The 12,772-nt window shown below is 48.2% G+C and overlaps 1 protein-coding gene across 2 annotated transcripts in view; it reads left to right on the top strand.

Moving 5' to 3' along the window:
• The first annotated feature begins 770 nt into the window (after positions 1-770).
• API5 (apoptosis inhibitor 5) overlaps positions 771-12,772 on the top strand; it is a 30,742-nt gene continuing 18,740 nt past the window's right edge. For both annotated transcript variants that reach the window (XM_004585392.4, XM_004585391.4), the window contains exons 1-5: positions 771-986; positions 6,623-6,784; positions 7,654-7,747; positions 8,661-8,726; positions 9,193-9,344. In XM_004585392.4, coding sequence (XP_004585449.2) covers positions 918-986; positions 6,623-6,784; positions 7,654-7,747; positions 8,661-8,726; positions 9,193-9,344 — 543 coding nt within the window. In that variant the 5' untranslated portion in view covers positions 771-917. The remainder of the gene's footprint in view (positions 987-6,622; positions 6,785-7,653; positions 7,748-8,660; positions 8,727-9,192; positions 9,345-12,772) is intronic.

Genomic DNA, 12,772 nt, shown 5'->3' with positions numbered 1-12,772 from the left:
GAGGATCTTTCTCTCTTTGTCTCCTTCTCTGTGTATATCTCCTTTCCAACAAAAATTGATAGATCTTGGAAAAAGATACCATTTTTGTGTCTTTATCATCTATGTGCAGTTCCATGGTCCAGCGTTGCAATTCTCATGTTAACACCCCTTTAGACATAAAGCACATAACTTTGTCTTGCATGGTTGTTTTCTATAAACTTCGTCACCTAACACCCGTTTCTCAATTTGTGGCTTTTTCCCCCCCATCCAAGTTTGTATCTTAAAAACTCCTAGCCGGCAGCAACAACAGGTGTAACTTGTTAGGCTCTCCGACTTTGCGAGTAGCGAAGTACCCGAGATACCTACACAAGCAGCAAGCAAGATACACTTCCCAGAGGACAAACTTGACTCCAACTTTTTTCAGTTTGGTGGACTGGATTGTTTTAGGGAATGAAATGGAAATGCTCCTAGTTAACCCGGAGACCCGTGACCCACTATTGCCACAAAACACGAAGCTGCTTTCCTTGAATCCTGAAACAAACGCGATTGTATCTTCCCTCACACCTATCCTTGCACTTCCTCTGTATAAGAAGACTTTCCTGGCAAACTTAAGACCTCTGAAGGGCAGAAGCGCAAGGATCTTTCTTTCCCCCAAAGCTCCCAGACAGGATCTCGAACTGATGGGATCGCCCAAGTCGCTCTTCGCACCGCCCACCCTTAGAGGGCGGTCGAGCGGCGGGCGGCGCTGGGCGCGCCACCAAGGCCGCTCCCGTCGCTCGCGTCCGCACGCAGACGTTGGGGGCGGAGCGGCCGTGTGCGCGGTGACTGGCTGCGGCCCTGGCGGCAGCTGGCGGCTTCCGAGTGCCGGTCGCGGGCTTGGAGGGGTTCCGAGGCGACGGCGAGCAGCGCGGGAGTGGGCCGGGGGCTTGTGACCGACCATGCCGACGGTGGAGGAGCTTTACCGCAACTACGGCATCCTGGCCGACGCCACGGAGCAAGTGGGCCAGGTGGGTGCCCCGGGCGGCCTGCGGGGCCTGGCGGCGGGGTGAGGCCCCGTTCCCCCGGGAGCGCGGGCTTTGGGGCTCGCCGAGCCCGGACTGTGCGCGCTGCGGGCTGCTCTGCGGGTCTCTGCTTTCCGTGGAGTGGGGTGGGGAGCTCACAGTCCTCCCAAGGTCAGTCCGAGCGCGTTCCTCCAGAAGTCCCCCTCCCAAAAAAAGCCAATCCCCACCCAACCCCCTCCCCCGGCGGCTTTAGCAAAGTGCCCAAGAGACACGAGTTTTTGAGAAGCCGAAGTGGGACCGTACCCCTCCTCCCCTCCCTACGTACTTTGGTCCCGCTGTGTTTCCAGGGGAGAGGGATGCTTGGAGCGCCTGCGGGGCGCCCCGGGCGCCGACGCCAGGATTCCTGCTCTACTGGCATGGCCACTGAGCGTTTGAGGCTTGTTTGGCTTCAGTGAAAAGTGCTGCGAAGGGGAAAACAAAAACAAAAGCCCTTGGGGCTGGCGGCGGAGAGAAGGGCAGAGTGCGTTGTGCGCGCCGGGAGTTGGCGCTCAGCGTAAGCCCGGCCGGCTTGCAGCGGCTGCCGGCCCTCGGCGTGGGACTCCGTGGGTCTCCGGGTCGGGGGCCTCCCGGAGGTGGCTTGCGTAGCCGGGGGATCCTGTGTGATGCCCCCTGTCCGCAGTTGGTGTCCGGTGACATGACTGAGCTCCCCCGGGGCATCTCTCGTCCCTGGGTGTGGTTCAAGTAGAAACTTTCTGAGCTGTGATTAAAAAAAAAAAAAAGGAAAAGAAAAGAAAAAAGGGGGCTCTTACTGCGACTTGGTCTAGAGTTCTAAATGTACTGAGGTCAGGTAGCAAGTGGTTTTGCTGCCCTGCCGATTTCCATTCCGGTAGGAAATCTCCGTTACCAAGCAGTGGATACTGACACGGAGAAAAGGGGTGGGGGGAGTAGAGTCAGCCCACCCACCATGGTTTTGGTTTGTGTTGTAATTCCCAGGGGGAGCTAGTAAACACATCCTAGGATGCTTGCATGAATCATTTGCCACTGAATTGGGAAAGATTGTAGCCAATTGTTCCAGGTACATTGGACGTGGTTACTTATTACCAGTTGAGTGAGAGTGCTGTCTGGAAGTTAGAGCATCAGGAGCCTTCAGGGGCTCTGAGACACATACCTGCTGTTACTCTGGTCCTCTAAGCTGGGTTTTCTGGAGGAAAGGTGGGCAGCGGGAGAGCTGCTGTTTGAAGGGGCTGAGGGAATCCTGGCGGTGGGCTCCCTTCCCCCAAACGTTCAAAAATATGCTCCTCTCAAGGCAGAAGTTTGTCCTCATCTCAGGGAGAATGTTCAAGAGACAGAGGTTCGCTGAAAACCAGAGGAACCTTTTCATCTAGGCCAGCAGTTTTATTCAGTATAGTTTTAGGGGCTTTGTCAGTTTTTGTTTTTAGATTTGTTTATTTGAAAGAGTGACAGAAGACAGAGAAATGTTTCCTTCCATGGTTTGCTGACTGGCAGCGTCCACCAGGGCTAGACCAGGCCCAAACCAGAAGCCAGGAGCTCTGCAGGTCTTCTCTTGTGCTTGCCAGGGCCTCAAGTATTTGCTCCGTCACCTGCTGCCTTCCCAGGTGTATGTGCAACAAACTGGATCAGAAGTGGAGTAGCCAGGGGCCGGTGCTGTGGCAATGCTGGTGAAGCTGCCACCTGCAGTGTGGGATTATCTTAGAAGCACTGGTTCCTGTCCTGGCTGTTCCACTTTTGATCCAGCTCCTGCTAATGACCTGGGAAAAGCAGCGGGAGAAGGCCCAGGTGTTTGCGCCCCTACCGTCCTTGGGGGACTCACCTGAAACCTGTGGCTCCTGTCTCTGTAGGGCCCTTGCGATCATCTGAAGTAAACCCTGGATGGAGCATCAGTTTCCTTATCCCCTCCTCTTCCCGCTCTCTTTCAATTGAACAAGTGCATCATTGTAAGAGTAGGAGAAGTGGTGGGGCATCTGGGACTCTAAACAGGCACTTCCTGCCCAAACCCCACCGTGCATCAGACCAGGTCCTGGCCGCCAGAGTTGGGCATGAATCCCTGGAAATGGGGTGATGACTGCCCGTAGATGACTGTTTACAACAGAAACATCTCTGCATATTCAAGCACAGTGGTTTGCTTGGGCTCAACGCAGTGCATTCTGGGATAAGCTATCATACCTATGAAGTCTGCTCAGCTCAGTAATACTCCTTTCCTTTTAGGGAAGGGGCCTGAAACTGCTTGTCAGCAAAGATGGCGGGTTTTAGGCTGTGACTTGTAATGTTGATGTAAATGTAATGTATTTGTAATATTAATGTAATTAATAATGTCAAGAACTCAAAGAGGATATCAGTTCACTTTTTTTTAAGACTTATTTTTATTGGAAAGGCATATTTATAGAGGGAAGGAGAGACATATCTTCCGTCTGCTGGTTCACTCCCCAAGTGCCTGCAACTGCCACAGCTGAGCCAGTCTGAAGCCAGGAGCCAGGAGTCACTTCCAGGTCTCCCACATGGGTGCAGGGTCCCAAGGCTTTGAGCTGTTCTCCACTGCTTTCCCAGGCCCCAAGCAGGGAGCTGGATGGGAAGCGGAGGAGCCTGGACATGAACTGGCACCCATATGGGATCCCAGCATGTGCAAGGCGAGGAGCTGGCCACTGAGCCATTGTGCCAGGCCCTCTTGTGCGGTCATTGCCTGCCCTGGTCGTTCAGCGTTTAGAGAGTAAAACGGCAATGGACTCTCCCTGTCTTTCCTCTGCCTGTCATTCTTACAAAGCACTGCCCCTTTTGTGTGATGAAGCTGAACTGACAGACGTCAAATTAAGTGAAATATTAACAACCTTTGTACTGAATGCAAATTAGAATTATTGAGTCTGAGGAAGAAAACTGCCGTTCAGCGTGACCATTTTCATTTTCAGTTATACCTGAACAGTGTGTCTGTCCTCTGAAATGATGTCCTGTTTCTGAGAGGCCACACCTGAACCCGCACATGGCCTTACGGAACAATTCACTGACCACTTTTCACTGTTGACTGTTTGACTATCTCTAACTTGGATAGATGTGGGTTGAACTGTACCTGATTTCCTCACTTAAAAGTCTCTCCGGGGCCTCTTTAGAGTTCTGCTTTCTAAGTTAAGTACTAAAAGTACACCAGAGTATGTAGATTTAGAATACAGTAGAAGTATTCACGGGGGGCAGGCATAGAGTCTTAAGAGTTAAAACACCCCCACCTCCCCGTAAGTGTCCAGGCTGAACGACTGTCTGCCTGTAATTCTGACTCATTGCCCACTGGAGCAGCGTTGGAACAGCAGTGACGGCTCAGATGGTGGGATTCCTGCCACCCGCGTGGGAGAGCTGAATACAGTTAGAATCGCTGGCGCCCTGTTTTGGCCCCAGCTGTGGACATTACAAGCATTTAGGGGAAATAGCCAGTGGATGGGACCCTCTCTCAGAAAGAAAGAAGGGAAAGGGAAATTTTTAAACTGTGTACAAGTTAAGTACTTCTTGTCAGGATCACAAAGTTATGCATCTAACAAAGATAACAGTTGTAATTAGGAGGGAGGGAAATAATGAGTGCTGTGTGCTGCTTGGGGTGTTTGTTGTAGTAAAGGGTCCTAGCTGTCACTGGGGGGGGGGGGGGTCATTGAACATAAACTCCTCTGTCGGATCCCCAGTGAGAAGCCAGAGAAGTGAGTGCACAGAGATCCTGTACTGTATCCCCACTCCAAGGAAGAACAACACTTGTTCTTCAGTTGAAGGGTGATCTGTTAGTAAAAGCTGCTAAATTATCTCTCCTTGGTAGACACTCTGGTTTCTAGCTTGCATGTGTTAAAATGTCTTTACCTGCCAGGGACTTGCTCTGCTTGGGGATCACTGCTGGTGGGAGGCTTTACTTACAACTTAAATTTTATGTTCAGCCATTCTAGCTCTGGCATGATTTTTTTTCTCCCTGTTTTATGATTTCGTAACAAATTTGAAGGATTCTACTTAAGGAAGCTTGGTGTTAGGCACAGCAGAATCGTGTTCTGGTGTGTATCTGCTGTTTGATGTGCTGTGTGGCTGGACTAGTGACTGCATGGCCAGTGCGCCTTGGCTTTTCTCATCTGAAGAGCACCTGGTGAGGCATGTCTGCAAAACATCATCAGTTCCAGAAATGTTATTAATGGTTCTTCTTTATTTGATCACCAGACTCCATTTCAGGCAGAAACTTTACATTTAATATATAAGAAGGGTGGTGTTTTTTTTTTTTAGTTGGCTTACGCGTATCTGTAGAGCTTTAGATGAAAGGATATTAGATTTGTGGTATCTTGCAAAAAGTTAAGCATGTCGGAGGTCTTTGGTTTTGCAAAGCAGCCCACAACAGGAATGTAAGGTGGTGCGAAAATCAGCTGTGATTTTTTGGACTCACTGTACTGAGACATGTACAAGTATAATAAACCTCAAAGTAAAAACTTCTAAAGGACTGATTCTGGGTCTGCATCCATGAGGAAGTTAAACTTGGAGAAGTGTGGTATTTAGGAATCAGTATTCTGTTCAGAATATCAATAACTGGACAAAAGGTGTGTGTATGCATACGTCCTATATTACTGATGCTTGCCATGTGGAAAAGGGAAGCAAGTGTGCAAGGAAGATTGAACGCTTACTGTTTCCTTTTGAGTTTCTCAAGGTGAACAGTCACAACAGGCTTTGAATGAGTTGTTGTAATGCGTGGTATCAGACTTTGAGCAGCCAGCATTGAAATGTAGAGTTAAGCCATGGGCATCCCATTTGGGTACCCGTTTAACCCATTTACGTCCTGGCTACTCCATTTCTGATCCAGTTTCCTACTGATGCGCCTGGGAAAGGAGTGGAAGATGGCTCAAGTGGCCCACGTGGGAGAACTGGAAGAGCTCCTTTTGTCTCTTTCCCTCCTCTCTCTCCCTCTCTCTCTCTCCGTTTGTCTTTCTGTTTTTCCTTATGTAACTCTGACTTAAGCAAATCTTAAAAAAAAAAAAGGTTGTATCCCAACATTAGCTATTTAAATAATGTGCTACCATTTCAAAATACTGTGAAGCTGTATTTCCCAACTTTTTTAAGATTTTTGGTTTTGGGGGGTTTTGTTTATTTTTAGACTTTTGTTTGTTTGTTTTTAAGTAACTACAGAGAGCAAGAAAACAGAGAACAAGAGGAAGAGTCAGGGAGGAATCCTGCATCAGCTGGTTCAAAGCCAGGAGCTTCCTCCTGGGGCTTCCTCCTGGCAGACCTGGCCATCTTCTGCCACTTTTCTCAGGCACATTGGCAGAGAGTTGGTCAGATGAGCAGCTGGAACTCAGACGGGCGCCATGTAGGATGCTGGTATCATGGCGGCTTTACGTGCTATGCCCGTCCCGGGCCTCAAAAGTGTTGAGCATTAACATATTAACTCCCCCACCCCCGCCACCCTTGGAATTAGTCGTCCTCCTGCCCTCACAAGGAGGGGAGAATGAAGAAGAAACAGGGTGGGCAGATGCAAGTCTGATTTAAGCATTGAAACTCCTCAAATAAGCACCATTTCCTAGCCTGCGTAAAAATTGGAATCCGACTTGGAGAATGTTACTTTTCTACTTAGTTTCCTAGCCTTTAAAATTGTGTGTCTTTTCTGCTTTACTCTTTTCTTTCAGCATAAAGATGCTTACCAAGTGATATTGGATGGTGTGAAAGGTGGTACCAAGGAGAAACGATTAGCAGCTCAGTTTATTCCAAAATTCTTCAAGCATTTTCCAGAATTGGCTGACTCTGCTATCAATGCGCAGTTAGACCTCTGTGAGGATGAAGACGTTTCTGTAAGTCATGGCTGAAGCCCCTGAGCCAGCTCTGTTTTTGTGAGCGCAAATACCACTGAAGGAGCACTCAGACCTGCACACAGTGAAGGAGCGCCTGGCTTGACCCAGCACCCAGGCTTCAGTCTGCACCTGAGCATAAGCGTTAGCTCTTTCATCACCTTTTGGTGGTGGAAAAACACAGAAAATACACAGTGCTTTGTTTTGCTTATCTGTGATCCATTGTTAAAAATGGGTTATGGTTTTTTTTCACGAATTGTATTCATTGTGCATGTGAAATTAGGTTGTGCGTTTTTAATCATTCTGTGCTTGCTTGGTTATTTCCGTCATTAAATAGAGCCTGTGACAGCCTTTGGTATTTTGCATGACAGAAAAAATAATTGGTCTTTGTAATAATTGTGTGAGTCAGAAGAAATACTCTTTCTTATGTAAAGGCTTGTAAGCCTAGATCGGTATTTGTAATTAAGCACACAGAGTAATCTACAAATACAGTGTTAAATAGTACCAAAACTTCTAAAATAAGGTGTGTATGACATTGTCACAGAGTAGTTGTTCCTGAGGAATACTGTTATTACATGCTGAGGGGCAGCACTTTTATATAATTGGTAGAAAAACTTTTTTTTTTTTACTTCTCTGAAATGTATCTACTCTAGTTAGGTATTATACTTAATGTCCCTTCCCAGTACATTTTGTTTTAGTAACCTGTGAAACTTGAGTGTTGAAATGTAGTTAAAGTTCTTTTTAAACTAATAGAATGCTAATGTTTTATAATTTTCAGACTCTTTCGTTGTAATTTTGATTTGTGTATTCCTAAAAGGCGGAATGAGTTGTTGTTAGTCTTTGATTAATTTTCTGTTTAATATTGTGACCAGATTCGAAGACAGGCCATTAAAGAGCTGCCTCAGTTTGCCACTGGAGAGAACCTTCCCCGGGTGGCAGATATACTGACCCAACTTTTGCAGACAGGTAACCAATCTGGTTATTGCCTTTGTGTATAAATACAGACTCTGAAGCTCTGAGGGTGAGGGGTGGAGGGTAGTGGTGAAGACCCTGTTTCTCATAGAGTCGAAATGGCTGCCATTCAGAGTTGGCTAACTTCTGGCCATGTAATTCCTGATAGTGTTTTGTTTTCCATCTGTTGTGCTGGATTTTGATATCCCCAGAAAAATCATCAAGTCTGAAGGTGGTGCTAAGGCATAAAGGTGGTTTATTTAGGTTAACCTAGGTCTCCCAGCCACTCCCCACCCCAACCCAGCAGGGATGGAGGAGGGCCCTCAGGGAGGGCAAAAGAGAAGGAGAGAGCCCCCAGGTTAAACAGCACAGGATTCTTATACATTTCAGGCTATTAATTATACAGTCATCATTTAGCAGGCTTCTATTGGTGGGTTTGAAGCAAGCAACTATCAAAAAGTACAAACTGATGAGCTATAGGGCGGGGAATCTTATCAAACACCAGGTACCTCCTTCCTGAGGAGTGGTCTGCCTATGTGACCTGCCGGGTGTCACCTAGACTATCAGGCCTGGAGTTCACACATCCCCCAGCCAAGCAATTAAGACAGAATCACAAAAGCAGAAAACTTTAGGGTTCTTCACATCCTGCTTATGAAGATGTAATGACTCCAGTCTCTTGGGAATTTTGATGCATACTATCGATCCACCCCTGATATCTTGAATTTTCTGTATTGCATCACCTTGAAATTAAAAATTAGTTGGGGAGGCCAGATCTGACTCTTAGAAAGGAAGCCATATCTTTGGTTTTTAAGAGAATTCCATAGTTTCAAGATTACTGCCAATATAATCTGAAAACTGTTGACTCTTTAGTTTGAAAATACCAATATTTTCCATTTCTTTTATATTGTGTCACTTTTTCTCTACCCAGATGACTCTGCAGAATTTAACTTAGTGAATAACGCCCTGTTAAGCATATTTAAGATGGATGCCAAAGGTAAGCCCTGATGTTACTCTGAATTATGTTTCATCCCTTAAAAACCAGAGGATTGGCGTGATTCACTAAGGAGACGGCCTGGGCTTTGCTCAGGTGTTCTGGAGAAATCTCCCTCACTTAAGCAATTTGTGACTAGAAAAACCCAGAAGAAATAACTGCAAAAATAGATCAAATTTTCTAATAGAAATCTAATAGATCTAATAGTGTGGAAGACTCCTTTGCCACTTTAAAGCAATTTTTCCAGAATGTCAAAGATTCTGTTAAGGATAGAAAAGTCAAGCTCAAGCTAACCCGGGTAAAATCGCTCTGAGGTTTAGGGCTATAGAAATTCAAGCTAACCGTAACAAGCATTGGTGGCATGCAGTGTGTTTGTTAATTTGAGAAGAAATGCTATAAATGAAGCTTAATTGCAAGCCGTGAAAACACTGCCTGAGTGACTTGCTACAGATAACTGTTTGTTTTGCAGGGACTTTAGGTGGTTTATTCAGCCAAATACTTCAAGGTGAAGACATTGTTAGAGAACGAGCAATTAAGTTCCTTTCAACAAAACTTAAGACTTTACCAGATGAAGTCCTAACAAAGGAGGTAGAGGAGCTTGTACTAACTGAATCCAAAAAGGTAAGTTTCAGTCATTATTTAGCAGAAGTTTTCTAAAGCAAAATGAAATATTTGCATCGATCGTTTTGTATCAGTGTTCTGTGTGGCTGGTGTGTAAGAACCACCGTAGAAACTTCTTTAACTTCTTTTAATATTGTCCTGAGCAATTTGGTCATCCATAGCGAGCATAGATCAGTTTAAATTAATGTAATCATGGGCCTGGCACTAAGGCCTAGTAGCTAAAGTCCTCGCCTTGCACACCTGGGATCTCATATGGATGTCAGTTCGTATCCCTCCTGCTGCACTTCCCATCCAGCCCTCTGCTTGTGGCCTGGGAAAGCAGTAGAGGATGGCCCAAAACCTTGGGACCCTACAACTATTATGGGAGACCCAGAAGAAGCTCCTGGCTACTGATTTCGGATCAGCTCAGCACCAACTGTTGCGGGTAACAGAGGAGTCAGCCAGCACATGGAAGATCTTTCTCTCTGTCTCTCCTTCACTCTAAAATTTTTTTCTGATTTTATTTATTTATTTATTTATTTATTAGAATCTTATATAGTTGATTAGGGTACAAAGGGTCAAGGGCTACAGATAAGTGGGTAATACCATTGTTTCCACACTAAAATCATCATTTTTACCCCTGTGTCTGGGGTCCGGGGAGAAACAAATGGCCTCCTACCCATTGCAGGTCCCCGAGGTGGGGCACGCTCCGAGGGTCCTACTCAAGCAGTTTTGATAGTTCTACAGTGCTGAATTGCTGCCAGTCTTGCTGTTTTAATCGCGATGAATTCTGCTCTGAGATCAGCAGTTAAGTTGGAGGGATCTCCAAAGAAACTTTCTCTGAGGTGATCCCAGAACTGATTCTTGTGTGGGCTGGCCAGTACCGGGTCCGGCACCGTCCATCACCCCAGTCAGCTTATGCACATAGGTCATTGCAATTGCTGGATCAGTTCTGTTCCAGCCCTATCTTCCACGCAAACCAGAGGTTGTTACAGCCCAGCCCGATCCTGCCCACTTCATACTCGGCCCTCATGCAGACCAGTGGATGCTGCAGCCTAGTTGGGGCGACTCCCCATAGCCCCACCAGGCCCTCTCCCTACCCTGGTTCCCATGCTTGCTAGTATGTACCGCAGACTTGTTCAGTCTGTCCCACATCCCATTTAGCTCTCGTACATGTCAGTGGGAGTTGAAGCCTAGTTCAACCCAACCAACCCTACACATACTGGTGGGTCCCTTTCTGTCTAACCACCCCTGCCCCGTCCTGGTTTTAGTGCTCCCCAGTGGGAGTGGCAACCCAAGAGAGAGGTGCCCACTATTTCCCTACTGTGCCACTCCCACTCCCAGATTATGCACTCTCCAGGTGGTTCTGGAGTTTTAACTTGACAGATTTAGCCCCCAGTGCCAGCCTCTGCCAGCTAATGCTGTGACAAAGCCCAGCCCCTTACCCTCTCTAATTTTTGCTTGCATGAGTTGGAACAGTCAGCCCAGGCTGGCTTTTCCCTGATCTATTTCACATGAGTCCCACACGTGTTGTAGCCCTGCCTGGTCTGGTCTGCCCCCATCCCGACTTATGCTCTCCAGTGGGAGTGGTTGTCCAGTAGGTTGCGGCTTTTTCCCCCTCCCTCCCTGGTTCTCACATGTGCTGTTTGGGTGCTGCATGCCAGTCTGGTATAAGGCCCACCTCACCTTGGCATTCTGTAAGGTGCACTGGTTTGTGTCGCAACCGAACCCAGCCCAACCCCACTCTGTTCTGTTGCTCGGATTCACCAGCGGGTGATATGAACTGGTTCAGCCTGGTCTGCCCACCACCTATGCCTAATGTATGCTGGTGGGTATCTTTCTCTGGCCTGGTCTGGGTTGTTCCCTACCGTGGTTCTTGCGCTCACCTGCAAGGACTGTGTCCTGCCAGAGGAGTTGCCCAAGCTCTTCCATCAGAACCTCTCCCTGTGCCAGATCTTGCGCGTAGTGGTGGGTCCATGGGCCAGCCCTCCTTGCTGGCCTTCAGTCCATTCCAGTTCTTACTGTTGGATGTTTCAGCCCAGCCAAGGCTCGTCCATACCCAGACTCCGCTCACGTATGGCTCAGTAGGGGCAGAGACCTAGCCTAGTCCATCCTACATCTACCCAGGTTCTCCAGAGCACCTAATGGTGCTGGCGTCTAGCCTCGTTAGTTGGACCCAGCCCAGGTTACACTTGCACCAAGGGAGATTGCAGCCATATCCAAACCAGAATGCAGCCCCCACTCTGTTCCCCACTCTCTCCTGTGGGAGCCCCAACCCAGCAAGAATGTACTCTCAAAGCTCCCCAACTGATCCTATTCCCAGCCCTAGATTATGTGCATGCTAGTAGTTGCTCTGACCCAGTTGGCATAGCCCCTCACCTGATTTGGCCTTTGCCTTTGATGCTGTGGCCTAGCATCTGTGGCTCACGCAGACCAGTTGGTATTAAGAACGTAGTTCGGCATGACCTGTGCTCCATCCTGATTTCTGTTCTGTCCCCTTCCAGTTGCAGCTCGGCCCACCCCACATCCTGTTTTAGGACGCACCTTCAGGTGCTGCTGCCTTGACCTGCCCATACTGTTGTCGGTTCCTTTACCTGTAAGTGATGGCAGGTTCCATGGTCACCACCATTAGCTTGCGAGCTAGCCAGTGGGACTTGTATTTCCACAAGGTTGGGCTCACACTTCCCCCACCGAATCTATCCCCAGACCTGTTTTTCTCATGTGCTGGTTAGTGTCTTGACCTTGCCAAGTGTGACTTATCCCCTGTTCCACCACCCAGTCGGGTACTGGTACCTAGCCCAGCCAGACAGGCCATAGCTTTCGTGTGGACTGGTGTGTGGCAGTCAGTGATGCTCTACGCTAACAGCCCATCTCAGGATTCCCATGTGAGCTGGTGAATCAGTCTGGCCCAAATAGATCTTATGGACTCTACCCTCCAAACCTCCAGGCCTCAGTCCCCACACTTGCCAGAAAGTTCCGTTACCCCCATTGCTGGGAATCGCCCAGAATTCATCCCTCACCTACACTCACGCTGGCATTATCCCTGGATGTTGCTAGGCAACAATTACGTATCCTAAAAACTGCAGAGCTCACCGCCGGGCAGACAGCAGGCTGCCCAAAGCCTGGAACTTGGTCACCACTTGGCGGCAGTGACCATGGCCTGAGTCCCCAGCAATGGGTCCGGCTTGGCTGGGGCACCCCCCACAGCCACCACACTACATGGGGCTCCTTTTGTCCCAACCCCACAACCGAACACTGCCCAAACTCTTCCTGCTGCAAGATGATAGCGGCAGGGCAAAGCCAGGGCCTTAATCCAGTTCCCAACTTTCCCTCGTGGTGTACTTACCCTGAGGGACAAAATCTCTCCGGCCTGGAGAAAGCCTAGGACTCAGTCACCGCCTTGTGACAGTGACTTTGGCCTGAGTCCCCAGCATTGGGTCCGGCCTGGC

Source organism: Ochotona princeps, chromosome 4, assembly GCF_030435755.1.
Source record: "Ochotona princeps isolate mOchPri1 chromosome 4, mOchPri1.hap1, whole genome shotgun sequence".
Classification (NCBI taxonomy): Eukaryota; Metazoa; Chordata; class Mammalia; order Lagomorpha; family Ochotonidae; genus Ochotona; species Ochotona princeps.
This window is presented reverse-complemented; position numbering and strand designations above follow the sequence as displayed.